At 38.5% G+C, this 26,614-nt stretch overlaps 1 protein-coding gene across 7 annotated transcripts in view; it reads right to left on the reverse strand.

Moving 5' to 3' along the window:
• Positions 1-630: 630 nt before the first annotated feature.
• The window catches only part of ARMC3 (armadillo repeat containing 3), a 65,114-nt gene continuing 39,130 nt past the window's right edge, over positions 631-26,614 (reverse strand). For 5 of the 7 annotated variants that reach the window (XM_032101326.1, XM_032101329.1, XM_032101328.1 and 2 more), the window contains 9 exons: positions 20,362-20,611; positions 19,072-19,208; positions 15,500-15,668; positions 14,516-14,616; positions 10,333-10,401; positions 8,997-9,077; positions 5,145-5,342; positions 2,593-2,755; positions 631-1,122 (listed from right to left, as the gene is read on the reverse strand). In XM_032101326.1, coding sequence (XP_031957217.1) covers positions 922-1,122; positions 2,593-2,755; positions 5,145-5,342; positions 8,997-9,077; positions 10,333-10,401; positions 14,516-14,616; positions 15,500-15,668; positions 19,072-19,208; positions 20,362-20,611 — 1,369 coding nt within the window. In that variant the 3' untranslated portion in view covers positions 631-921. The remainder of the gene's footprint in view (positions 1,123-2,592; positions 2,756-5,144; positions 5,343-8,996; positions 9,078-10,332; positions 10,402-14,515; positions 14,617-15,499; positions 15,669-19,071; positions 19,209-20,361; positions 20,612-26,614) is intronic. The other 2 variants (XM_032101337.1, XM_032101347.1) reach the window with 2 other exon arrangements.

The raw sequence follows: 26,614 nt of genomic DNA on the forward strand, positions 1-26,614 counted from the left end.
CAGTTCTCTACAATGTTGCCTGCACTGGCCTAACTGCTGTACAGGACATTTTCTCAGTTTTCCACAGTAAACTCAATTGATAGTGGTGCTCTCTGAAATACTCCAGTACATTCCTGACAGTTTCACCAGGAAGTGTTTACTAGAGTGTTCTAGCCAGTATTTTACCTCTCTTAGAAGCACTGCCACTCTTCAGCAACACCGCGTTACCCAAGGCTGCAAGAAATACAAATTCCCTGTCTAAAACCACTGCCTTCTCGGAGTCCATTTTATCTTCACATCAAAAATAAAGAACTTGAACAGAGATCACAAGCATTAACTTATCAATCATCTGTCTTTCCTGTGCCAGGACAAACAGTATTTACTTTTATCCAGAGTATCCTATCATCTGTAAATATTAACTCTGCCAAGTTCTAAGAAATATAAATGGGATTTTTTTCTACAGAGGCTGAAAGTATACTGTTATTGTAGTTATAATTCTCAGTTCTTGTGTTATTTCACACAAAAATTGTCCAGTTGTTTTTAGGTGACTTGTTATTTCATCAGATGTCACATTTTCCTGCTTTATGGACATGAAATTCCTATAAATGTGCATGGGATTTGAAGGAAAATTAAAAAAAAGAATCTGTGGTATTGGAATTTAAATCTGTTTAATAAGCATTGTAATGTTAGCACACACCAAATATGATTGATTACCAAATTTTAATCTGTAGTTTTGCAGTTTAGTCTTAAAATAGTACAAAAAATTTAACAAAATTTTTAAGCACTGAAGTTAGATACCAAAACCATGTTTTATTAAACCTTTAAGGCAACATACCAGATACGTTTCTTTTTGATAGTTGGATATGAACCCCCTTATGTTTCATAAATACAGCACTGCAAACATATTTAAAATATTTATTTTGGTGAAATTCATCAAGATGATTAAATACGTTTGTATTGATCAGCCTTTGCAGTTCCTTGTTTCATCAAACAGCCTGGTTCAAACATCAGATCTACAACATACTCTTGAGGAGGAAGCAGAAGCCCTTTGGGAGAGTCTTCAACCAATTTAACTTCATTCCAAGCTCTGTTATACTTGCCACGAACCAAACTACAGCCAATGCCCATTCTGTCTGCTATCACCTAAAAAAGAAAGAAAAAGTTGTTAATCACAGTTCATTCATGTAGCTTCTGTGATGTACAGCAAGGCCCAGAGATGCTTAAAAACAAAATGAACACCTGAAAGGCCTAGAGCTTTCTTGAAACAGACTTTATAAATGTCTCAGGTGTTACAAACTTCAAATTTTATTGTTGGTTTTGCTTAGAAAATGTAGACTTTTAAATGTTATTTCTCACATATCCTGTGCACAACATGCAAAACATTGATTTTAACTCTTTTCAAACACTGATACATTTGTTTATCAGCCAGTCCTTCAGACCTCAAATGAAGTGCAACACCCACAGTACCCAGAAATGTTTTTTTCTATTTGGAAGACTTACTTCTGAATAACATTTTGAAGTCTATTCAAGCAATTAGGTGTAGGCACACTGCACACATATAGCTAGTATGAAATATTAAGCATAAAAATGTAACATTTCTATCAGTCTAAGTTTAGGATTGTTGCTTCACTTGGAAGGACACTCCTTGCTTTTCAGCCCTGGAGATGTGGGAGGCAATGAAATGCGAGGCAAGTGTCTGCTAGATGAAACACCTGCCTTTCCTCTGGGCTGCACTATCACAGACAGACCTATAATGGTTTCCAGCTACCAAACTGCTTTTTCAACATGCATCTGCTGTGAAGAAATGAAATCCAGGAAGATTTTTAACTTGTTACAAATGGACAAGGATATCTATTGCTTAGAGTGCTGTGGCTTTAAGAGAGACGTCCTGTCCCTACAAAAGTTTCTTAGAACAGTGGAGCATAATTAATTCATGCCCTCAGAACGTCATAAAATAAGTTGCAAACTTTCTCTCCCTATGGATACCATAAATTTAGGGTTGTACACTTTCTCCTGTGTACTCTTTCCTAGGTCCTTCCTGCTTAATGTGCTAGGCCCTTGTTTCTCTTTTTCTTTCCATTCAAGAAAGAGAAAAATCCAGCCAAGGAAAAAGGATGGGACAGATAACCAGGCTGCACCATACATCTTCATATGAAGAAAGAAGAAATAAAACTTCCCAGTTTAAGAAACTAGAACACAGAAACTGTTATATACTATCACAGAATACTGGGTAGATACCAAATATAAATTGTCCCAACAAGTTTACATTTGCAGCATGGAAAAAGAAGGAAGCTGCATAATTCAATATTTTACAGTTTACAGAAAATGTAAAATGTTTTGACTCCAAATCAAATCCTTTGGCTTTTTGCCATTTATCAAGTATTCTGCTGATATCACTTAAGACAATTTAATGACAACAAGAATGTTTACAGAAAGAAGCGATGCTGGCTTTCATTCACTGGGAAATCAACTTTGCTGGTGAAAAATTATGAAACTGTATACAAAAGATTTTACATTAATATAAATACTGTACTATACTGATGCAAATATACTTTAGTTTAGAATATCCATTTAACAAAAACATGTTATGTTGCAAAAGAAATTATAATGTACCTTGAAAAGTAAAGCCCTGTGATAGAACGTCCCTCTTTTGATTTTCCCGATAGGTACAATGTTGCACTTCAGCTCAAATTCTATTTCACTTATCTGAAGTTCCCAGCTGAAGTTGTGTAGTTTCTCTATTTCAACAGGGCCACCCATCTTGTCCGCAACAAACCTGTTCCAAATGCATGCCGGGATCAATTACATCTATAATTCCTCTTGTATTTATTGCAAAAATGTAGCACAATGAGAGACTGTAACACTTTTTCTATGTTTGCCTAATTAATTTTTAACAATTCAGTAACTGGTATTTTAAATATGCTTACTGATAAATACAGATAACCATAACTCAGGTGATTCATTTGTCACAGACCTAAACCAAGGTGCAAAAGCAGAGATTCTGGAGAGGTGTAGTATAGGCATAAAGTCCTCAGAAAAAGTCATCAATAACAGTTTAATTACTCAGGAAGTAATTACAGAAGCTAGTGTTCATGTTTACAGGCAACAGATTAGGTGAGTTACATATTACAGTCCCCAGACCTATCATTTGTTTGAAATAGTAATAAAGGCATGAGAATATATATGCCAAAAATAAAGCCATAGGTAATGATCCCAGCATAGGAAAGCAGCTGTATTCACTGAAGGTACTTACCTTCTACATGTGTTTTCTTATATTGAAGCCAGTATACTGGGGGTGAGAGGTATTTATCCATTAAAACAAATGGCTCAGAAACAGAAACAGATCAGAACTCACAGTCAGTGCAAGCTCTGCTGAAAGCATGTCTTTTGGGGGACTGTGCACACACAGGACCGAGACCTGGTTTGTAAGTCTCCCCATATACACACACCTTCACCTCCCCTATGCAGGGTCACTGTATGTAAAGATTTTTGTTCCCCTCAGTGTCTCAGCCGCAGGCCCAAGGGTTATTGAGGTCTCTCACTCTGGACAAGATGTTGCAAATTAGACATGAAAATCGCAAGCCACTGCTTCAGACAGGGAACTAAAACCTGCATCCCCATCTCTGCAGAAGCAGTGAACATGTTCCTCTGCACAGCACAAGCAAGGCAACCTCTGAGGCCTCACTTTTCAAAACTTAGGGCTGAGGAGGCACTGATTGCAATAGCATGACCACAGAGAGCTATCACCAAGCGTGTCAGATGGAGTGTCTTGAAGCTGGGAATTACTGGGTGAAGCCGAGGAAGCGTGGGGCTCGAGGCAGTCCCTTGTGCTGTGTTTGCCCATGGCCAGCCCTCATTAAAGAGAGCAAAGCTGCACGAGCCAACGCGCTCACCACTACACAAAGGTGCGCTGTGTATTTGTTCCAGAGGAGACATCCAGCACTACTGATGTCCCCTCACCTAGCCTGACCCCCTCCCCAATGAGCACAAGAGGAACTCTGCCCAGGCTGCCAGGCTGCTGAAGGATGGCAGCTGCCTTCTCCCCTGCTCCCTATTCAACACATGCTATTCAGGCAGCTGCCTGAAATGAAACACAAGCAGAAAAATCCCCACAGAAAACATTCTACATAAATTTCCCATGATGGTTTCACTGGGTTGTGTGTCTGCAAGTATTTCACTGGTGTGTTAGAAGAGCAGATTTAAAAGAGAATTTTATGGATTCCACCTTGAGGAAGGGAGCATGATTTATACACAGCTAGATAGTTAAGGTTGAATATCTGTCCTGTCAAATTCTGCAATCAATGGAAAATTCATTCCTCATATCACATTAGACCACTTCATTAAAATGAGTTAGTAAAAGTAACAAATTTTGTGAGAGTAAGTGGGATCTGACACCAGACTCTCCAGATTCAGGAGGCAGCCAGGAAACTGCTAAGATATAAAGGTTAAACTATGGAGAAGATGAAAACAGACACACTGCTTGGAGGTGGCAGTGATCGGTGCCCAGGCTGAGAAGTCAGTGTAACTAATGAATCACACATTGATACCAACAGTCTGTACATGCACTATTGCAATATTCTGGCACTATTAAATCATCAGGATATTAATTACAAGAGCACTTAAAAGCTATGTTAGAAAACTTGTCTTATGCTTTTGGCTCTATAGAAAACAAAATACAACAGAGTTGCTGTCCCAAGGGGTTCCAAAACTAAGTCGGCAGGAAAGATGGTAGGAGAAAGAACAGACATGATACATGTAACTTTCAACCATCTTGACTATTGGATTTGTGTTCTAAGCATGCTTTTAGGCTTTGCAAAACCTAGGTCTCTGGGGCTCCTTGATGCGTTGCTAATGTGTTCATTGCAAAGAATCAGTACAGATGCATAAACATGAAAAAGAACCTGAAATTGTCTATAACAATATTTTTTAAATGAGAAATTGATACTCTTTTGTTGCAAGTGATATTTATTTTAAAAAAAATTAAATTAATTGCAACAAAATTAGAAACAAAATACTAAAATCTAAAATTATGTCAACATTCTGGGCCAAAGCTGTTTTGGATTCCACTTAAGCATTGGAAAATAATTATTTTGGAAAAGTTGTCCTTGGATAAGAAAACAGTTATTTTACCAATTCAGCTTATGGAAATACAATTTGGTACTCACTGTGCAAGAGCCACAACCTGTTCCCGGGTAGTAGTTAGCGGTAGAATTGTTTTGGAAGCATCATTAATGTAATCCATTAAAATGAAGTCAGGTGGTGGTAGCCAGTGGGAATGTTCTACATTTATTTCCTCCTGGACTTGAGGTGTAATGTTAATAACTTCTTTTGGTTTTTCCTCTTCTTTTTCCCCCTTCCCTTTTCTTACATTGAAAAAAAATTACACACTTATTTAGAATACTGTAAACTCTAAAGTTCAAATTCAAATACATTAGTTCTCCATCAGGACATTTAGACAAATTGACTGGGGAGAAGTGGAAGGTAGGAAATATCTTTTCTGTTGGTAACAAATATCCAAAATCTACAAAGCTGTAGAGAACGCTTGTGGAACATGCCCTCAGGAGGTGGTTAGGAACAACTGCCACTAACTCCATATTAAAAATGTTGTAATTTTATTTTTAGTTAATGGCTCTGATATGCCATTCCCATACATGGATTATCTAGAGGAGGAGACACTTACTTGCCTACTATATACATATAGGGCATATTTTTAGTTATGGTTTAGTTCTGTATGGATATGAACTAAAAATAATGAACTCCAATGAGTTTTTACTTGATAAAAATCTGGTCTTCAAATAAAAGAAAAAATGGTATCAAAAGCATGGCTGAAATCTTGACAGGATATTCCAAAAGACAGCCTCTGTACTTGCAAGCTCAAGTACTTCAAGCATTATGCAAACTACAGCATGGCTTGTCAGAGAAAGATTTTATAACAAGTCTGTGTTTTTACTGACTTTTTTTCATTGCACATGCTTCATATTTTACTAATGCTCAGGATTTGAAAAAATTACTATGATCCTAAACAGGCATCTTAAACACCCAGCAGAAGTATAAATGAAATGATTGTTCTGCTTCAATTAAATACTGTGCATTTCACAAGTTATGCAACAACTATAAAATCAGTATCTTACTAGAGGTATTATTAAGGTCTATACAACCAGACAGTTTAGGATCTTTCATTTGTGGGAACACATGAAACTAGTATTTTGTAAGCATTATGTCTTTTTTCAGCATAGATCCTGAACAGTTATACTGTGAAATACAACAAAATTTCTTTCCTCCATTTAACAGTTCTGGCTTATTTTTTAAAAATCTATAGTACTTCTGGTGATCTTGGAAGGAAAAAGAAAAAAAGAAATTAAGGACCACTGGAGTACATGGCTCCAGGACACACTATCATTATTGCATGCTCTTCAAATTATTCTTAAAATTTTTACTGTGAATAGCACTCTTAAGGTGGAAGGCATTGAACAAAGCAAAAGGGCATATACCATTATCAGTAGCTGAATTCAAGCAATTTGTCTTCAGAATACTTTGCAAAATTTTCTTTAACCTATTGAGATTTACCATATTCACAAAAAACCTTTTTCATAGGTGTCACAAAGGACATTATTTTAGAAGAGTAACCAACTAAGATTTAATCTTAAAATTATAGAAAATTCACCACCCTCTTAAATAAACTGTTCTAGTTACTAATTATACTTACACTTGGAAAAAAGCAGACAAACAATTTTCTTTATCTAATTTGACTCTATCTAACTATAGCCAGAGAACTTTATAAAGCTAGATTAAATAGCTATCTACTTACCCATTTAACCATTTATACACTACGGTTAAAAATACAGTGTTTAAAAAATCCTGGTGCCCAGTTTAGGAGATTTTCAAAAGAACAACTTTCACAAATGCTATAATTCTTGTTTCTTCACCATTTGCTCTTTCCCCACTTCTTCCCTTCTATCCTCCCAGTACTTTGTTTTCTCTATGAGAAGTGCATCATAAAATTACAGTGCTATAGGAGAATTTGTTCCTTATTCCTATCTATTCAAATAACTCTAGAATCACACTTATTCTCCTCCTTTCCAGTTTTCAGGAACAAAACACCTGAGAGAGACGGGTTTGAACAGTGATTTGTTTGGGTTTTTTGCTGCTGCTTATTTCTCTCAGGTATGATTATGTTCTGTTCCTTGGTGGAATAGGTGATTTAAGGTTGTCTTCCACACTTGTCTCTACCTTACTCCTCAACTCTTCAGTTCATCATATCTGTCTAATCCTTACCTTGTAAGGAACTGTGGAGCTGCTGTCTTACAGCTCAGTGCCGTAAAATAACTGGTAACCACTACAGGAGACTTCTACTGCATTTTTTCCTGCCCTCTTTTTTAAATCCCCATCTTCTTACCAGTGGGAATTGTGACATCAGAAAAAAATCACTCTCGTTTCTCAGAGCTGTCTTCCTAGTCATAAGACTACTTGCTGTGAAAGCAGAGGAATATTGCAGAGGAAAGCTCATGGCACTTAACAGTCTCCAAGCTGTTTCTGATTCTTTGCAACTTTAGTACAAGATCCAACAGGTCACCAGAGCATCAGCTGGAGGAAGAAGGCAGCCAATACAGTATTCTACCAAAAAAAGGCAGCCATGACACCTATTTTCTTTCCATTTTGCATAGCTTAAATGCCCTGGTTCTCTTTTGAAAAGGAATAAATGAGCATTGGGAAATATTTTCTTAAATCCAGTACAGAAACATAGGATGGAATAAATACACATTTATTAGTCTACATTAAATACAATTTTTTAGCCCAGTCAATGTATATCAGATAGGAAACTGCCTGATTAAAAATGCTGCTGTCAATGCGAATATATGTCAAACTATCAACTAGGCACTTCCTCTACATCTAATTCAAACATTTCCAGCAGACAATTACAACTGCCCTTTCTCTTGGCTTTCAACTATGGTTTATATAAAGTAGTATCACTTTTTCAAAACAGTGGCTTTAAACAGTATTCAGTAGGACTTTGCAAAATAGTGATGAACAGAAACATATGATCAAAGGAAAAAATATGTAAGAAAATGTCTAAGCATGTTTGAGACTGGGAGTCAGCTACTGACCTTCAAGTAACTCCCATATATCTCACAAATTAATAATAACAATGATATATGAATTATGGATTCAAAATGAATGACAATGGGGTTATAAATCATACAACTTGATCATGACATTCAAAAGCAATTATTTCATAGTTGAAGAAAGGAGTCCTTGTACCCCCACAAGGTTTACTATGGGAAATTGAGGCAGGTATTTATTTTTTCCTAACGAAAATTTTTTGCTTTCTGAAGAGTTATGGTTGCAAACAGAGCAGTCATTTACTCTGTAATTGACATAAATTACATTAATAAGCAACTATCCAAGTGTATCCTCATCACACACTGTAATAAACAAATATATTATCTTGTCAGAACAGGTCTCTCAGCTCCCGAGACTATACAAAATGGCCTGTGACTCTAGAGCATCTTCCGAGGTGAAGGAACCCCCCAGTGGAGCAGAGAAAACATAACTGGGGCTCAGTACCTCCCCTTGCCTCTGCTCCCTTTGACTGAATGGGCACATGCACAGTGGGTCATGGGTAGAAGCACACGGGGCAGCAGGAGGACCTGCAAGGGAGCAGAAGCTGGGACAGGCCTCCTAAGACACTCAAGCTGCCGTATCCACTCTGTGCGTCCTGACACAGGGACCTTCCACGATGCAGTTCATATGATCCATTTCAGGTATTTACTATAAAATTATTTAAACTGGAGTCCAGAAGTGCTTGCAGTCCTAATGACTAGTCAAATGGGAATGCCTTTTAAGTCAGTAACTTCTGGATAGACTAGTCTGACAGTCTAGTCTATCTTGGGTTGTGACTTAAGTCAAAACCTGAAATGTTCACAGTCAGTAGTTATTATCTGTCAATAATTTGCATGAATGTTCTAAACAAGTTGATATAATTCAAGCATATTCAAATATTACTCAAAGTATAATACCTTAAGCCTTTTCCTCTAGTGCTGCTTTTGCTGATGTGTCCAGATAACTCCTGCTTTGCCTCTGTTGGAGATACCACTGAACTATTAAGATCAAAAGCACATTTCAGTTTTTTCTTGATTTTCTTACCGCACATTTTGTCTCTTAAGCACAGATACAAACATACACAGAAATATACAAGCAGTGTAAGAAATCAGCCATTATGTCAATAAAACACCTGTACAGACAGTAAGGTATCAGTTCATGAATGAGCTCCAAAATAAAAACTGGAAACAGCACATCAGCTCCTAAAACAGACACACCATTTCTCCTTTTTTTTCAACCCTGCAGCACTTAGCATTCCATTGATGGCAAGGAGGCTCTATTTGGACTGGTTCTGGATTCCCCTGGAATTAGGCATGTACACCTGCCTTCTCCAAAAGGCATTGTTGTGGTCATGATTGTGCTGCTGGTTTACATAAAGGACAGTTGGGAGACCATGGCTCAGTTTTCCTCCACAGGAACAAACTACAGGTTAAGTATTTTATATTAGAAAAGGACTAGAAGCCTGGTCTTGGCAAGAGTGAGGAAGGTTAAGTACCTGAACAGCTGAAGTAGAAAGCCCTGTTCGTTACACCTCATCGTTAGTTATCAGCTACAACAAACCACAAAGAGACTGCTAAGCCCCAAATATCTTGTGGTCAGCTATCTGCAGGTGTGAGGGACAGACTCAAATCCTCTTTCTGTAAAAGAAGGAAATTAATTTTCCACTACAAGAGTAGAGGTTCTGATCTACTTGGTATGAAGAGACAGACTGCAGCACTGTACCTAGTATATCGTATGGATCACAACAACCGCTGCAAGAGCGAATCATTTTTAGGCTAGTTGCCTAAAAATCAGGACATCTTTGAGCACACCCTTCTCAGCTTTTAGTCATCTATGGAACTGCACTGGAAGAGATTTAATCTAGAAATAAGGAGGCATGTAGGCAGTGTAGGAACATTTTAAGGGTCTAGGTTCTAAACTGAGAAAGAACTTCTACTGTAATTTCCCTGTGTCTTGGTTGTCAAATTGTAAAATAACAGCATTTCACTGCTTCCAAAGGCTAATGAAGGAAAGAAAGAGCAAATAAGTGTGAGCTGTTCAAATATAGCATGGGAAGAGAGGACAAATAATCACTAAGGTAGACAAAGGAATATTACTGCAAATAGAAGGTGAAAGAAAGACTACAAAAACATATTTAACATTGTGTTTAGGTCTTTGTACTCCATTCAGAAACTGTCACTATTTTCAGTCAGAATTCTATTTCTACTGTTACAGCAACAGAACATTGAAAACTAGCAAATCTGAAAACCATACCTCGCTTTTTCTCTACTGCTTGTTCCTGGAAGAGATGGTGACACATCTTGTGCCTTCTCTACTACAACACTGAAAAAGAGTAAGATATTTTCACACGTTATTTGTAGAGTTAATATTTGCATGTGAAGCTATGAAAATGGAGTTTGGATTTTAAAGGACAGTAAATATATTCCTAGGTGGTATATAAGTGGAAGAAATAATGTAACTACTAATAAACCAGACATTAATTCAGGGATCAAAAACGAAGTATGGAATCACAGAATGACAAAATATGCTGAGTTGGAAGGGACCCATCAAGATCATCATGTCCAACTCCTGGCTCTGCACAGAACCATCCCCAAGAGTCACACCGTGTGCCCAAGAGTATTGCCCAAATCCTTCTTGAACTCTGTCAGGTTTGATGCTGTGACCACTTCCCTGGGGAGCTGTTCCAGTTCTCAACCACCATCTGGGGGAAGAACCTTTTCCTAATATCCAACCTAAACCTACCCTGACACAACCTCAGGCCATTCCCTCAGGTCCTGTCATTGGTCACCACAGAGAAGAGATCAGCGTTTGCCCCTCCTCTTCCTCTCATGAGGAAGTTATAGATTGCCATGAGGTCTCCCCTCAGTCTCCTCTTCTCCAGTCTGAACAGACCAAGTGACCTCAGTCACTCCTCATACAGCTTCCCCTCAAGACCCTCCATCATCCTTGTGGCCCTACTTTAGACACTCTCTAATAGTTTAATATCTTTCTTTTATTGTGGCACCCGGAATTGCCCCCAGCACTCGAGGTGAGGCCGCCCCAGTGCAGAGCAGAGCAGGACAATCCCTCCCTTGCCCGGCTGGTGATGCTGTGCCTGATGCCCCCCAGGACACGCTTGGCCCTCCTGGCTGCCAGGGCACTGCTGGCTCATGTTCAACCTGCCATGGACCAGGACCTCCAGGTCCCTTTCCCTGGCACTGCTCTCCAGCCTCTCATTCCCCAGTCTGCCTGTACATCCAGGGCTGTCCCATTCCAGGTGTAGAATCCAGCAATTTCCCTTGTTGAACTTCATATGTTTGGTGATTTCCCAGCCCTCTGATTTGTTGAGGTCTCTCTGCAGGGCCTCCCTGCCTTCAAGAGAGTCAACAGCTCCTGCCAATTTTGTATCATCTGTGAACTTGCTTAGTGTCCCTTCCAGTCCTGGGTCCCAGTCATTGATGAAGCTGTTGAAGAGCAGAGGGCCGAGGCTGGAGCCCTGTGGAACCCCACTAGTGACAGGCCTCCCTGACGTCACCCCATTCACTGTAACCCTTTGTGCCCAACCCATGAGCCAGTTGCTCACCCCCCACATGATGTGTTTATCCACATGTGAGCTGGACATCTTGTGCAGAAGGACACTGTGAGAGACAGCATGGAAAGCTTTACTGAAATCCAAAAACATCGCATCAAGTGGCTTCCCTTGATCAACCAGTTGGGTTACCTTGTCATAAAAGAAAATCAGTTTCGATAAGCAGAACTTTCCTCTCATAAAGCCGTGCTGGCTGTGACCAGTGACTGTGTTGTCTTTAAGGTGTTTATCAACCTCCCAGAATAATCTTCTTCATAACATTACCAGGTACTGGTGAAATGAAACTAACAGGCCTGTAGTTTCTGGGGTCCTTCTTCTTGCACTGCTTGAAAATCAGGACATTCACAAATGGACAAAATCAGCTTCTGGTCAGCTGGGACTTCTCTAGATTCCCAAGACTGCTCAAAAATCATCGAGAGAGGTTCTGCGATGACATCATCCAGCTCTTTGACAATTCCTGGATGAATCCCATTAGGCCCTATAGATTTATAGGGATCCACCTGGAGAAGCAGATCCTGCACAATTTCAGGTTTGACTGGGAGTTGATCATTCTCGCAGTCATGGTCCTCCAGCTCAGGGCACCCTTGGTCCTCATCCTTGTTGAAGACAGAGGCAAAGAATGTGTTAAACACCTCTGCCTTGTCTCTGTCCTGGCTTGTGAGGAGATCATCCTCATCCTGTAATGGGACAATGTTGTTTTTACACGGCCTGTTGCCATTAATATATTTGAGAGAACTCTGTTTATTGTCCCCCGCAGTTCTGGCTGGCTTCAACTCCAGCTGAGCTTTGGCCACATGAATTTTCTCCGTACAGTGGCAAGCAGCAGCTCTGTGTTCTTCCCATGCCAACTGATCTTGCTTCCACTGGGCACACACCTTCCTTTTTTGCCTTATTTTTAAGAGGAGATTCCTGTTCAACCAAGATGGCTTTCTGCCTTGTTTCCCTGACTTCTGACATTTGGGAATTGCCTGCTCCTGTGCCCTTAGGAGGTGATGTTTAAAAACCAACCAACACTAATGGACCCCAGCACTTGCAAAAACATTTTCCATGGGGAAACTCAGTAATTGCCTGAGCAGTCTGAAGTCTGCTCTCCTCAGATCCAGAGTAGAGGTTTTTGCACTTTTCCTTCTGTTAGCAGAGATTTTAAACTCAATTGCTTCGGGGTCACTGAGGCCAAGACAGCTGCCAATATCCACTTTGCTCACGAGATCCACTCTGTTGACAAGGAGAAGATCAAGGCGGGCATTTTTCCTAGCCTGTTCCATAATGTTGTCATTCAAGTTTTTTAGGAATCTTCTGGCCCGGGTTGTACAGCTGTGTTGTGTTCCCAGTTAATTTCTGGCAGGCTGAAGTCTCCCATAAGGACAAGGTCAGTTGACTTGGAAGAGCCTCTTAGTTCCTCAAAGATTAATTCATCATTGTCCTGGCCAGGAGGTCTATAGACTCCCAAGATGGCATCTGCATTATTTGTTTGTTCCTTGATTCTTATCCAGAGGCTCTCAACTGCACCATTGCCAGCTGTGAGCTCCATACATTCTACCCCTTCTGTTACATACAGTGCCACCCCTGCACCTCTCCTGCCGTGCCCGTCCCTCCTGAAGAGCCTGTAAACATCCAACAAGGCACTCCAGGCACAGGACTCATCCCACCAGGTTTCCCTTATGCCTTATGCCAGCAATGTCAAATCTCTGGGACTGGGCCAAAGCCTGGAGTTCCCCTTGTTTGTCCCTCATGCTGGGGGCATTAGTGTGGAAACATTTCAGGTGTGGTGCATTGTAGCCAACACCTCCTGAGGCACATTGGGAAATCCCATTAGTGCCCCTTTCCTCAAGTTTTGACACAGCATCCCATCACTCATCACTGGCCAGCCTGGCTTTGTCCCTTTCTCCCTTCCAGGCTAGTTTAAAGCTCTGCAAACGAGCCCTGATAGCTCCTGTGCTAGAACTCTGTTTTCCTTCTGAGATCAGTGAATATCCAATGATGGACACAAAAGTAACTGGGGAGTTAGACTGCTGCCAAAGTGCAAAAGCAAGAAGCTGTATCAAAGTCAAAGAAAGAAGACCTCATAGTTAAAGACAACTCTAGGGATCGACATAGAGCATGGAAGTCTAATTTGTCATAGATATTCCCAGACATCTTTATGGTGTCATATACAAGCTTAAAAGGGAAGCTAATGATACTGTAAACCAAGTATGTGATGTGTTGACAGAGCAGAAGTTTTTGGACTTGCAAAATATTGGTAGAGCAATCTTTGATCTGTGAGACTGTTTACGGGAAATGGCTCCCAGTTAAACAAGCCCAATACCAACTTCCTGCATTCAAATCTAAGAAGATTTGTTAGGCTGGCTTCAACTTAAACAGAGAAGAAATGGACACAGGTTCTTTATCAAGCCTGAGAGCTTAATGCTTGGCTTTGTTCCACCCCTTGGAATGATGTGCTTAAAATTCCATGCATTTGTCTGTACAAGAGGACCATCAAATCATAGGTTTCATTGTCAAACGTTGACATTTAGCTTAGATGATATAATTATTACAGCAGATGACAAGCTTTTTTATAGCTAATAAAACATTGGGTGTCCCATCATCAGGAATCAAAGAGTGTTAAATGAATGAGTCTTCAAGGCTAAGATAAATAAAGCACCTCAACTGAATAAGCTATTTTCCAAATTCTTCTTTTTTATAAAATACAAATGTTTTGCCTTCTAGGACATAAAAGCACTGTGCTGTGAATAAAACAGATGTCTCTACTTTATATATGTGTGTGGATAGATAGATAGATAGATAGAATGAAGTTTTTACTGGAAACAGTGAAAACCATTAAAAATATGAGCTATTACAACAAATGCTAGTAGATCTAACATGACTCACTTTTCTTGGGGTTTAGCATTAATGAAGATTATTGCCCGACGGTCAGTAAGCCCTTGCTTGCTTAGTTCTTCCAAAGACAAAAATTTCTTTCCATGTTTTATCTACAAGAAAATTAGCATAAAATATAAGGTGTTCTGTTCAGTTAAAGATGCAGAGAAAAAATATATTTAAAAGATACCTAAACAGTAATTTAAAATTCCTAATCGTAAACCAAAGACTGTGTAAGAACTTATAAAGCCATTCAAAATATCTGAAATTATTTTCTTCTTAATTTGCATTTTCTTCATCAATTATTCTTAGAAAAGATTGTTTATAAGTATTTTAGCTTGTAGTTTTTGTTTTTAAGCATTCCAAACAGTTCCAGAATAAGGAATGTTCCTGATTCTGAAGGCTTTACAACACAGGATGGAATTTTCAAAAGCAACCAAGTGCTTTAGGAGCAGGTATTTCACTGATTGTTGGTAAGACCAGTATTTCTACTTCATTTGAGTATTTTGAAAAGTCCTTCTCGGATTTAAACTGAGCACGGCACTAACAAGTGATACTGGAGTCAGTCTTTATATATAAACACTTATTTTGTGAAAGAAAGGGTCATGACTGAGGTGAAAATATGAACTCTTTGCTTCCTTATGTAAAAATAAACAAACAAAATGTCCATAGGTCATTCAATGTCAAGTTAGCATTAAGTACAGTGCAGGGAAAGAGACCAGAAGAACTAAAGTTTGAGAAAGGATCTGGAAAGGAACTAGGTCGGAAGAGCTTAGATAGGATTGGCAGGATCACAACTAGGGAATAGCATGAAGATGATTTCATCCATGAAGAAAGATAATTGAAAGAGATCTGTAGAACAGCTGTAAAATTTCAGGACAGGAAAACAAAGTATTTTTCTGTAGCCAGATTCTGGCTTTTGCTACAGTACTTTTTCTAAATTAAGAGGAAAATTTTATTCTTTCTAAATAGAGTAATTTTTTCAGAATACCTTACCTGACCACAATCATAGAATCCATTAGTAATAATATTACTTGATGATAAATATCCCATCCGGCTGTACTTTTGGGAAAGATTGTTATCAAGTAGCTTTTCCAGAGCAGCTTCACTAAACTTATTTTTACGCTTTGTTGACAGATTAATTTCTTCTAGGATGTCTAAAGCACTGATAAATAAAATACAAAGGCTAATTAATCATTAAATACTAATTAACTGTTATTATACAGCTCAGAGTTAGTTTCAGCATTACCAAGGCCAAGGTAGATTCACTTCCAAGGGCTGATCCTGTGCCCTCTGGGCCAGCAATGAGCTGGCTGGGATGCACAGAATTCATTCTCTGTGTGGTGCTCAAAAGCAAAAGCAATTCCTTTAGGTAGTTAAATGCTACCTAAAGAAATGCAGACAGGATGCCACAACCTTTTACCTAGAAGGATGTTATGCACCATAGAGAACTTGGGAAAAAAAAGATGTAAAAGTAATAATGATCAGAGCTGACCATATGATACAGTCCAAGCACCCTCTCACCCTCTTTCCCCCCACCTCTGTCTCTCTGTCTTTCTCTTTCCAGCTGCAATGCAATTTGCAGATTCAGTTGTGCATTATGCAATGTGTGAATCCTTCTGGTCTAGGACTGTTACTGTGTTTGGGGGAGCACAGCTGGCAGATATTTGCTTAACATGAACGAGCATGGAAACACAAAGAGTTGTATCAACACCACCAGGATGGCAGGATTTTTGCAGCATGGAGATAGAAACAAATAGTAATGTGGGGACCTGGGAGGACAGGAGTTAATTTCTTAAGCTGTTTCTGGTGCTGAAACACACATACTGGTAACATTTGACCTGAAAAACTTAGGAAAAGCTCACTAAGAAGATAAAGGAAACCGAATCAGGAGAACATCGCATACTGCAGTTTTGAGACTGTTTAGGAATGAAAAAAAAACCACAGGAAAAAAGGATGATATCTTCATGTGTGTGTGTGTGTGCACATATTCAAATTTCTATCTGTGTGTTCGACTATGCACATATGCAGATATTCTTCACATCCCAAGGGATCAATTTTATATGTACCCTATATATATATATATATATATATTTCTGTGAACTACACAGGGAGCCTCAGTTGTGGACATCTACAATGTAGACTTCTGGAGAGATGAATTCAGATGAACTCCAGAGAACAAGTTTTTCAGGCGAGGCACATGACAACCTTCTCTTATAGAAGAGAGCAGTGGGAGAAGATAGTGGAAGAGCAGTTCAGGCTGTATGTTTACAGCATATTGCAGATAATCAGCAAGCAACACAGGCAAGAATTTTAAATGGGTAAATGAATAAAGAAAGGTTAATGTGTACAGCAGGGTCTAAATCAAATGACATTACAGGCACAATGGCACATTATCCTCATATGGAGGAAAGGTAAGCCAAAACCAGACAAATACAGCTGCACCAAAAATTCCATGAAGAGACAAAAACAATAAAAAAAAAAAGCCAGGAATCAAACAGAAATGAAAACACTGACACTTCCAACAGAATAGAAAAAGTAAGGGAGAAACCCAAAAGATGCACAGGCAAAGTGAGACACAACTAGTCAGGGACCAAAACAAAAATAAATGTTTCATATGCTACAGGTCAGAGAGGAAAATGTAGGCCTCTTACTCAATGTGGAAAGAAAACTCGTAACAGATGGCACAGAAAAGACTGAAGTGTCTGATGCCTTTTTTGCTTCAGTTTTCATAGAAAGGTTTCAAGCAGATGCCTGGCAGCAATATTAACAAGGAGGTAGAAACAGTAGTCTTGACATGTCTAGAATAAGTTTGAGGAGAAAAGGTTAGCAATCCCTGAGGATACTTACCTCATACACTCTATGAATTTGCAAAAGCAACGTTGGAACTATTTAAAATTGTATTGGAAAATTCTAGGCTGGATGCCTGGTGAGTGGAGAAGGGCAAAGATACAATCTAGTTTTGAAAAAACTAAGAACAAGGAAATTACAATAGAGATCATTCAGCCAAATTTCAGTGTCCAAAGAACATCATATCAAATTATTAAACAATCAGTTGGCAAGCAACAAGAGATGAAAAATAGCCATTATGTATTTGTCAAGAATCAATCATGTAAAGTCAATCTAATCCTTGCTGCAATAGGATAATTGAATTAACATATAGGCAGAAGAAGTAGATGTGTGATATGAGCTGAATTTGAAATATGTTTTGACTTTTTAAAGTCTTTTCACTTATTCCTACTTGGATACTCATGAGCAAGTCAGGGATATATGATCTACATGAAAATAACATGAAGTAGTGCCTGACTAGTTGAAACACTATGCTTAATGTATTATTATCAATAATATGCTGTCAAACTCAAAGGACACATAAATTAGAGTCCTACTTCGGTACCATCACAAAAAGGGATTAAATAAGAACAGTGCCATATGCAAGATACAGAAAATAATTACTGAGCTTTATTTGATGGTGGTATGACCTCACCTGAAGTACCTCATCCAAGCTGGGAGATGGTACTTCAAATGGCATAAAAAAATTAGAGAAATTCGGAGATGTGTGATGAAATGATAGAAACAAAACTTGTCTAACTTTTTAATTTTGTCATGAAAAGGAAACAGAGAGGGACATGGAAAATGAGAAAATTTAGTGAGTTAAATGCAAATTGCTATAAAAAGTGGTTATTCAATCTCACTGAAAGCAGGACAACATGATTTGTTTTAAGGGATATTTGAAACTGAGAAAGCCCTTCTAAGTGTAAGGATATTCCAGCACTGGAACAGGTTACCTCAGAAAGTTGTGAAACTCCCTAGGATCAGTATTTACCCAAGCCAAAATATGTCAGTGTACCTTATTCTGTCTTACACTAGGATAGGTGGATAACGTCACCTTTGAGGTCCCCTCTTGATCTGAATTTCTGAGAGTCTCAGAAATCCCCTCATAGATGGATCTAAAGTATCTGTGCAGCCATCAGAGAAGTGCCCAGCAGAGGGAGCAGGGCAATTACATATATTTTAATTTAACAGTAACTTAAAGAGTTGCCCTGTCTGAGGAGTTCTGTGTCATAATTCTTACAACCTAAACCAGATTCTGTAATTCAGATATTAATATATGGAACAGGGAGTTTCTAAGTAACAGAGCCACTTTCACGTGACACTTCAGCACACCTGCAGTTAACCAGAGCTTGTAAATCAAATCTATCCTATGTGTAATAAGTACAATTTACTGTATATTAAACTTAGTCTGAAACCTTTATTTCAGTTTCAAATGTATGGGGCACTATAGTCCCTAATATTGATGGATATAAGTTATCTTCAGTGTAAAGTCTAATTCAGTCACAGAAACAATAAATGTTTTATAATTCTAGACAGTTCTCTCTGCAGGCTTATATTTTGTCAGAAGATTCTGTTCCTAAAAATCAATACCATTTCATCTGTAACATCTGTAGTGCAAAAGTAGTTTCAGCTTATCAGAAAGCTTTGTTATTCTGTTATAAATATGTAAAGATTGACTTAAATTAAATTCTCCCATCAAAAATTTTCCTCTGACTTTTGACATTATTTCTACTCACCCTAGGCTGCACAGTTCAAGAGCAGTTAGTTCATCACTTGCACAGATCATAAGAGCCCAAGAGGCATTTCTTCTGACTTCTTCATTCTTAGAATGCAGCAATTCAATGAGTGGTCCCAGTCCGCCTGCATTTCTTAACTATTAGAAAAGTGAAGACATTGCCACTTATATCTTTCTTCTATCCCAGCAAGAACGGCCTGTGAAATTCACCTCCCAAAACATTCAAACTTTGTAGACAAGCTATACTGGGCTGGAAAAAAGGTCATTTATGGGGATTTTGTGTTTCTGTGAACTCTGCATAGGCTGGAGCTTCAGAGTGGTACAAGGCAGACATCCCTTCTGGCTCTGCCCTGCTTTTCAGTTATTAGCCTGTGGTGTGGAACCCGAAGAGACTACACAACCCAAGACTGCCACAGAGAGTTACACGGCTTTTTCTGTGTTCTGGTGCCTCCTAGCAACTAATTTACATCACAATATATTTGAATTTGTATTGTATGTATGACAATCTTATTAACATCCTATTCTCTTGTGTGCTACAATACCTTTCCTATACATGCTGGAGGAAATATTGCTCATTCGGATTTTTGAACAGAAAGACATTTTAAGGACACTGAAAGAGGTAGATTAATTATCTATGCCCCTTATTCATGTCCTTATTAACAGCCTTGACCCATGGGAAAACCCCAGCTTATGATTTATGAATGCACATAGCATCATTCTTATTTATGAGAAGAAAATACTATGACCAATTCATAAACAGCAAAGAGTTCAACTTGCTGGATGTCACTGATCAAAGGATTAATTATATTTTGAGTTTTATCTGAAATACATTTACTCCATGCATATCCAATATCTCATTAATCAAGGTCAGACATTGCCATTCAGGCCTTGAAAATGGGCAACAGAACTCTGAGGGAGAGTAAAGAGGACTGAACTTCTCATCTTCGAAGTTCACCTGACAGTTGCAGCTGAAAGAAACCTTGATGTTTAATGCTCCTAAATATACAGATCAAGATATAGCCCTGGTTAAAGCTCATTTGAGCTACTGAAAAGCTGCAAAGCATTAATTTGGTGAAAGCAAACAGTCACAAAAATTCAAGTTAAAGAAAACCCTTTCCAAGATCTCCTGAAAAACTGAGCTAAATTCAGCAGAACAAGTATCTCAAAAATAAGTAACTACCTAGAAAGCTCAGGACTTCTAGGTCAGACACAACAGATTCCTGATTCATGTAACTCCCAACTCAGATCTAGAAACGTTATCAATAACCACAACCTCAAAGAGTAGTTTTACCTCAGTTCGTGCATCAGCATCACAACCAAAGGCAGCCACAGCAAACGCAGCTTTGCTCTGCACTTGGCTGTTGGTTGAGCGCAGTGGCCCTGCTAGGGCACACATGATACCATGGCTCTGGATACTGACGCGGGATGGCTCTTGCAGGGACAGATTTGTTAGCACTGCAATGGCATTGGCAACGGCTCCATCTCTCTGGGCATTCAAGGTGTTCATTAATGGCTCAATTCCTTCAGCCTCAGCAACAACACTAGCAAAATGAAGGAGGGGAAAAATATTTATTATTTTAGGACCATTTTTTCTTCTTAGTGTGCTTATTTTACCAACTAAACTAGTATTGCAATTCAAGATTTACATATATACATATGTATGTATCTGTACATATATATCTGTGTGTGTGATTTATATATGACTCACAGTGAGAATTCAAGAGGAACAACCTAAGCAGACAAATCAAGACACAAACTTCTGGATTCTTTAACTTACAAGGACATGGGTTCTTTCTGAGTGAAATGAACAAGCCAATTAAATCCTGCATCTTTTCAAAGGTGCAGAATTTCTGTATCTTTAGTTCCAGGCAAATGCTTCTGTAGCCTCTTACCACCTTTCCCCATAAACATTCTAGCACGATTTCTAATGAGGATTATAGTGAACAGAAAATCACATTTTTCTTTGTTCTGCCTCTGTAAATGTCTGTGATCAGACACCTGGGTGGTATAAATATAAGCACCAAGTTTCTGTCATTCTTACAGCGAAAGTGTACATGTTCACAAGTGAACATGGTGCAGTTCAGTACAATGCAGGAATTACTGAGCTGGACTTACACAAGCTGAGCTAGCAGGGTAACAGCACACTCATCAGAACAGAGCTTAGGGCTGGCTATGACTATGAGTCCAGATCAACTAGTCTATCAACAGCAGATCCAGTTTACATATTCCCTCTGTTCCCAGATGATTTTACATCCACGGCTGAAGGGTGCTGCCCCTCAGCAGTGCTGGGACAAATGCTGGTGTGGTCAAGTCCTCAGCTAGACTTCAAATAACCTATTTCCAAATAACGTTGGGGAAGATGGCTGGGATTTTTTTTTCTAAGGATAATTTCATAGATTTAGGTTAGAGAACAGTCAGAGGAAAAAAAACACTGAAGAAGCATTATTAATGAAGTAGGAACTTTGGGAAGGAGACAGCAGAAGGTGCAAGGAGCTGCACTATTAGAGCATATATAATTTTACTTTAAGCTCATCTGTTTGTTAAACAAAAGTTGGTAATATTGTTAGCAATGCACAGATGGCAAGTTGAATTTTCAATGCAACTGCTTTTTATACCCTCTATTAGTACGTTGTCTACATCAAAACCATGAAAAACTCTTCAACAAAAGAGTTTACACTTTTTATAAGTTTTGCTAAATTTCTGTGAACACAGTAAAAAAGAGATCTGTATGTGAAAATCTTTTCATGTAATAGTGCCTTACCAAAATCTAGTATTTTGGTAACTTTCACAGTTACAAAATAAACCAAGCTTAGAAGTATCACATATAAAAGAAAACATTATATAACCAACGACTATTGGCACTGATAACAAACAAAAAACCTCATGAGGAATGCTGCCAGTCACACTTGTATGCAAATAGGACAGAAAGTAGAATACATGCCAACCTGTGCCACATAATCCCATTACATGGGCAACATGATGTAGGTCTTACTGTGAACTCATCTTAGTGCAAGTATGTCCACATTGTCAGAGAGGGGGATACAGATGCTCCTGAGCACACTTGGAATGAATCAGCAGAGCCTAATGGGGTTTGTTACTCTCATCTCTGCCTCAGGTGCAAGGCAGTAGCAGCTCATAAGTAGTGTTGGAGCACGGATCTAACAAAATCTGGCAGGCAGGCGGTAGTTACCTGTTCGGAAAACCAGGGAAAATGCAGCAATCCAGGGACTGAAGGTGAGTGGAATTAGCTTGGGTGCAACATTAAGATACAGGGTCAGTTTGGTGTTGCCTAATTAATCCTCCTGGAGCACCAGTAGCTTTAATGCAAGCACTTCAGTCTCTATTCAGAAGTGAATCTTACATTTTCAGATGTCCCACGCTGTAGACATGTCTTCCTTCAAGTAGCTGGATTTCCCTTTGTGTGTCCTCCTTCCCTGTTCCTACTTGACCAGATGACAAAGAGCTGAAAATGTTTTATTTGATGGGTGGCTTTCTTTCTCGTGGTTGTTTTGGGCTTTTTACTGAGGTAAGTATGTACTTCTTTGGTTAATACTGTCTTACCTTGCCCATGAAAATTTTATCCAAATTTTCAGCTTCAGGGCTATTGTAGCTCTATCCAGGCTGCTGTATCTGAAGAAATTCTGGACATGTTGATTGCACATGTAAGAATGAGCTATACACCACATGTATCACAGGTTTGCTGGAAAACATCACATTCCCAGCATATGTAACAATGCCAGGACGGACCTGCTGGCACAGCTTGGGTGAGATTCACCATACGCACCCACACACACACGGCCATACACAGTAAGGTGTGCTCATGAGCTATCAGATTTACTGCATTATGCAGTGCATACACACACACTTTAACCAGGAAGAAAAAAAAAACCAAAAATAAAACCAAGCAGTTTCTCCTTTACAACAGATATACAGAAATTCCAGGATTTATGGGACAGAGTCACTACTCATAAAATGCATCACTGCATCTGACAGGTGTAGTATATCCAATATTTCTGCAGTAAGTAGAGGACCTACTATTCCTATACTACACCCAAGAATACACATATTCTCCCACACGAGCTCCTAGTAAACATGTAGTCCCTGACAGAGTGACTACAGAATGACACATAGCACTGAATGACGTAACCAATCACATTATAAGCAGATTTACTATAATTTCGATAAAACCAGCAAGTACACAAGCACTTAACAAAAGAGCAAGGTGACGGCTCCTTGTGTGTTCAGAGCTGACCTCAGCAAGGTACAGAGCACAGCCAATTTTCTCAAGTGCCACTCAACTTCAAAAAGGTTGAGAACCACTGATTTAGAAGATCATGCATATTTATTTCCATCCTGCATTCTACTTCTGCGCAGACTCATTTTGAATCACAATTTCATGCATACAGTTTAATCAAGTAGTACAAGTGAGCACAAGGCAAAAAGAATTTGTTCAAAGTGACGATGGCAGGTAACAAGAGTTGAAGGTAATCAATGCTTTTGATAATAAGTTTTTAAGATGGCATGAACATCTGAGGCCACTGCTGTGTCCTGGTAACAGAGATGCACACAGAAGAAGGAAGAATGGGGAATTCATAGTTCAACTCACTCCTACCCCACAGGCCTCTGGAGAACACAGAAATAGTACTGTCACCCTGGGCCACAGAACCTGACCTCAGAAGGGAGCTGAGAGAATGAACACGTTTAAGTTTAAGGTGCTGAAATACCACACCACTAAGTATGGAGGTCCTTGCTCCCTTCTATCTTGGGCAGAGACATGCAAAGCGTAATCTTTTTGTCATAAGGCAACAAAAGTCAGAGAATGCTTTCACCAGCTCTGTCTCTGACTAATGTAGATTAGCACTAGACTCTCCCTGCCTCCAGAACATTCTCCTTCAGACACATCCTACTGAGACTGTGGAATTTATCAGTGCTTCCACTACAGAACTATATCCTCAAGGAAGAAGTGAGCCTTGGTTTATCTGAAAAAAAAAAATACACTTTTTGATCTGGAAAAGGAGTAAATTAAATAAATCCACAAGTTTTTTCCTCCATGTTGTGTATATATTCAAAGTACATACTTTCCTAAAGAAGGAGAAAAAAGGTTAGGGAAAAGGAAAGAAGACAATGATGAGAAAAAAAAAAAAAGGATGTTGCATTTGCAACATCACCATTCTTTCCTCAAAAGCGGAAGCTGCCTATCTGAACTACAAATAGGAAGAAAAAAACACGCAAGACAGACGTAGGAATTGAAGAGCTTAAATTAAAGTTAAAATAATTCACATGTTATGATTTATAAGCACATATTATGATCCTTAGAATGCCTACCCTAACAGGGTTAGGTATTTACCTTAATCAAGGTATACACAGTTCAGGTACCATAAGGACCTTAAGCACGCTCTTTAGTGAAACAGTAAAATTCTGATTACAATTGGATTCAAATGACTGTATTCAAGAAGAACTAAAATATTTTTTTCAACTGTCATTGGGAAGAGAAATATTAAAAGGTCAGATAATAAATATTTAATTAATTTATTTTAAATATACATTGTAACATTATTAAGACATTTTCTTGAAAATTCTCTAAAAGATAATTCAAGACTCAAAGAATAAATGCTGAGAGACTAAGAAAAACAAACATTTTCTTGACTACTTTTACTGCAAAAATAAATTAAGTTGTCAATAAAATCATTACCAAAAACTTCACAATACAAACTTTTTTTTAACAAACAATTTGGAGAAGTGTATGAATGTCACTGAAGTGAGTATTTTGTTGCTTTAGTTGTCTGGGGTGCAACAGGAAAGCTCAGATATTGGAAGTGTGTTGTAAAAACAATCAGCAATAAAAATTTGATGAAAATTCTGTGGGGTTTTTTTACTTTATTTTTAATAGTATAAGCACTCTGTGACAAGAACCACCTCTTTGTTGGCATCACAGGAGCATAAAAGCTCTGGTCTGTGACCAAGCCTTCTTGCCATGGCAAGAAAAAGAACAGATTATTTACTCAGAGCATCGGGAATTTTCCTCCTGAAGAGAAAGTCTAGCCTAAGGGAGAAAGCAACTAAGAGTGTTCAAAGAGCTGCCAGAAAACACTGAGACTGCCCCCCAAACCCCTAACCTAAACAACCTTCCAGGGAGGGGAGATAGAGGAGAAGAGCAGTGGTACAGCTTGACACCACTGTTTACTCAGGACTGTACTAAATTTACACTAGTGAGATCAACACTTCATAAAAATGGTAAAGTATGTTTGGTTTTGTTTCTTCTTTCATGACTGAACATAAACTGGTTTATATTCAATTTTTTTTTTTCACTTCTATGCTGATTACTCCCCCCCCACTCCTGACTGAAGATTTAACACAATTTCTGCTCAGAAAAAATTCAAATTTTTCCTCCTCACTGGACTTCATTTTTTTCAAATGTGTTTGCAACTGCATGTTTAATTTCTGTGCAAAATTACTGTGATTGTGTGTGAGGTGCTTAGCTAGCCATTTATGCCTGTGCATATCTCATTTTCATACATAATTGCATGTAAATTATGCATAAGAATTATGCATCTAATTACACATATTTTTTAAAATCAACTCTATCTATGTTAAATCGCATGACTTCTTTTTCACACCAGGCATTTGTGATCCAGCTCTCTTATGCAATTTCTGGCTGAAAAAGAATATCATAACCAGAAGTTTGAAAAAGCCTCAAGAAATAGCTTCCTTTTTATTCCTTAAATGTATTAGTATTCTTCATTAGCCTTGTTATGCCATCAGAATAATCACATCCAATAAATGGCTTCTGCACTTACAAAAAATTTCACTTTGTGATTTAATTATTTTCAAAAGCAATTGACTGTTGTAAATAGTCACTCGTATTTTATTTAAAGACTAATATTACTTCCGTTTTCTTCACTATACAAGGGAAATTAATGTCAGTATGTTTATTCTGAGTAAGGGAATCTAGCACAAGAGACTGATCTATAATCTGGGGGCCCTTTGTGCTCCAATAAAAATATCGATGATATCAACAAACCGTATTAATTTTTCATTTCAGGAACTGAGCCCTCTATCCTATTTTCTAATGACAAGTATCTTGTTGAAACTGCAACAAAACCAAAACTCAACAAACCTCACAGTCTGGACGTAATAAAACCTTAAACTGTCAGGGTTAGCAGACTGTAACACCTGACTCTCATTTAACAATTCACAGAGATCTTCTAATGTCTATCATGGAAGTCATCTGACAAAGTTACACAGATCTCAGTTCTAAAATTGTAGTATACCTAAATTAAAATATTACAGGAGTATTGGTAATGAACTATCTGTTCATGATACCTGAGATTTTCAATTATAATACTAACTGCAACCTTTGTAAAGAATTTCTGACATTTCCACTATTACATGGAAGGCATGAAATTCAACAATAGATACCCTTTTTGCTCCTCAAAGATCCCACGTACCTTCAGCCAGGATAAGCTCATGAAAATGACACAATCCCCCTCTCTCTTTTTTCTGACCCAAGAAGTAGTGCATGCAAAAATCAGTAACTAGGCACA

This window comes from Corvus moneduloides, chromosome 1, assembly GCF_009650955.1.
Source record: "Corvus moneduloides isolate bCorMon1 chromosome 1, bCorMon1.pri, whole genome shotgun sequence".
NCBI lineage: Eukaryota > Metazoa > Chordata > Aves > Passeriformes > Corvidae > Corvus > Corvus moneduloides.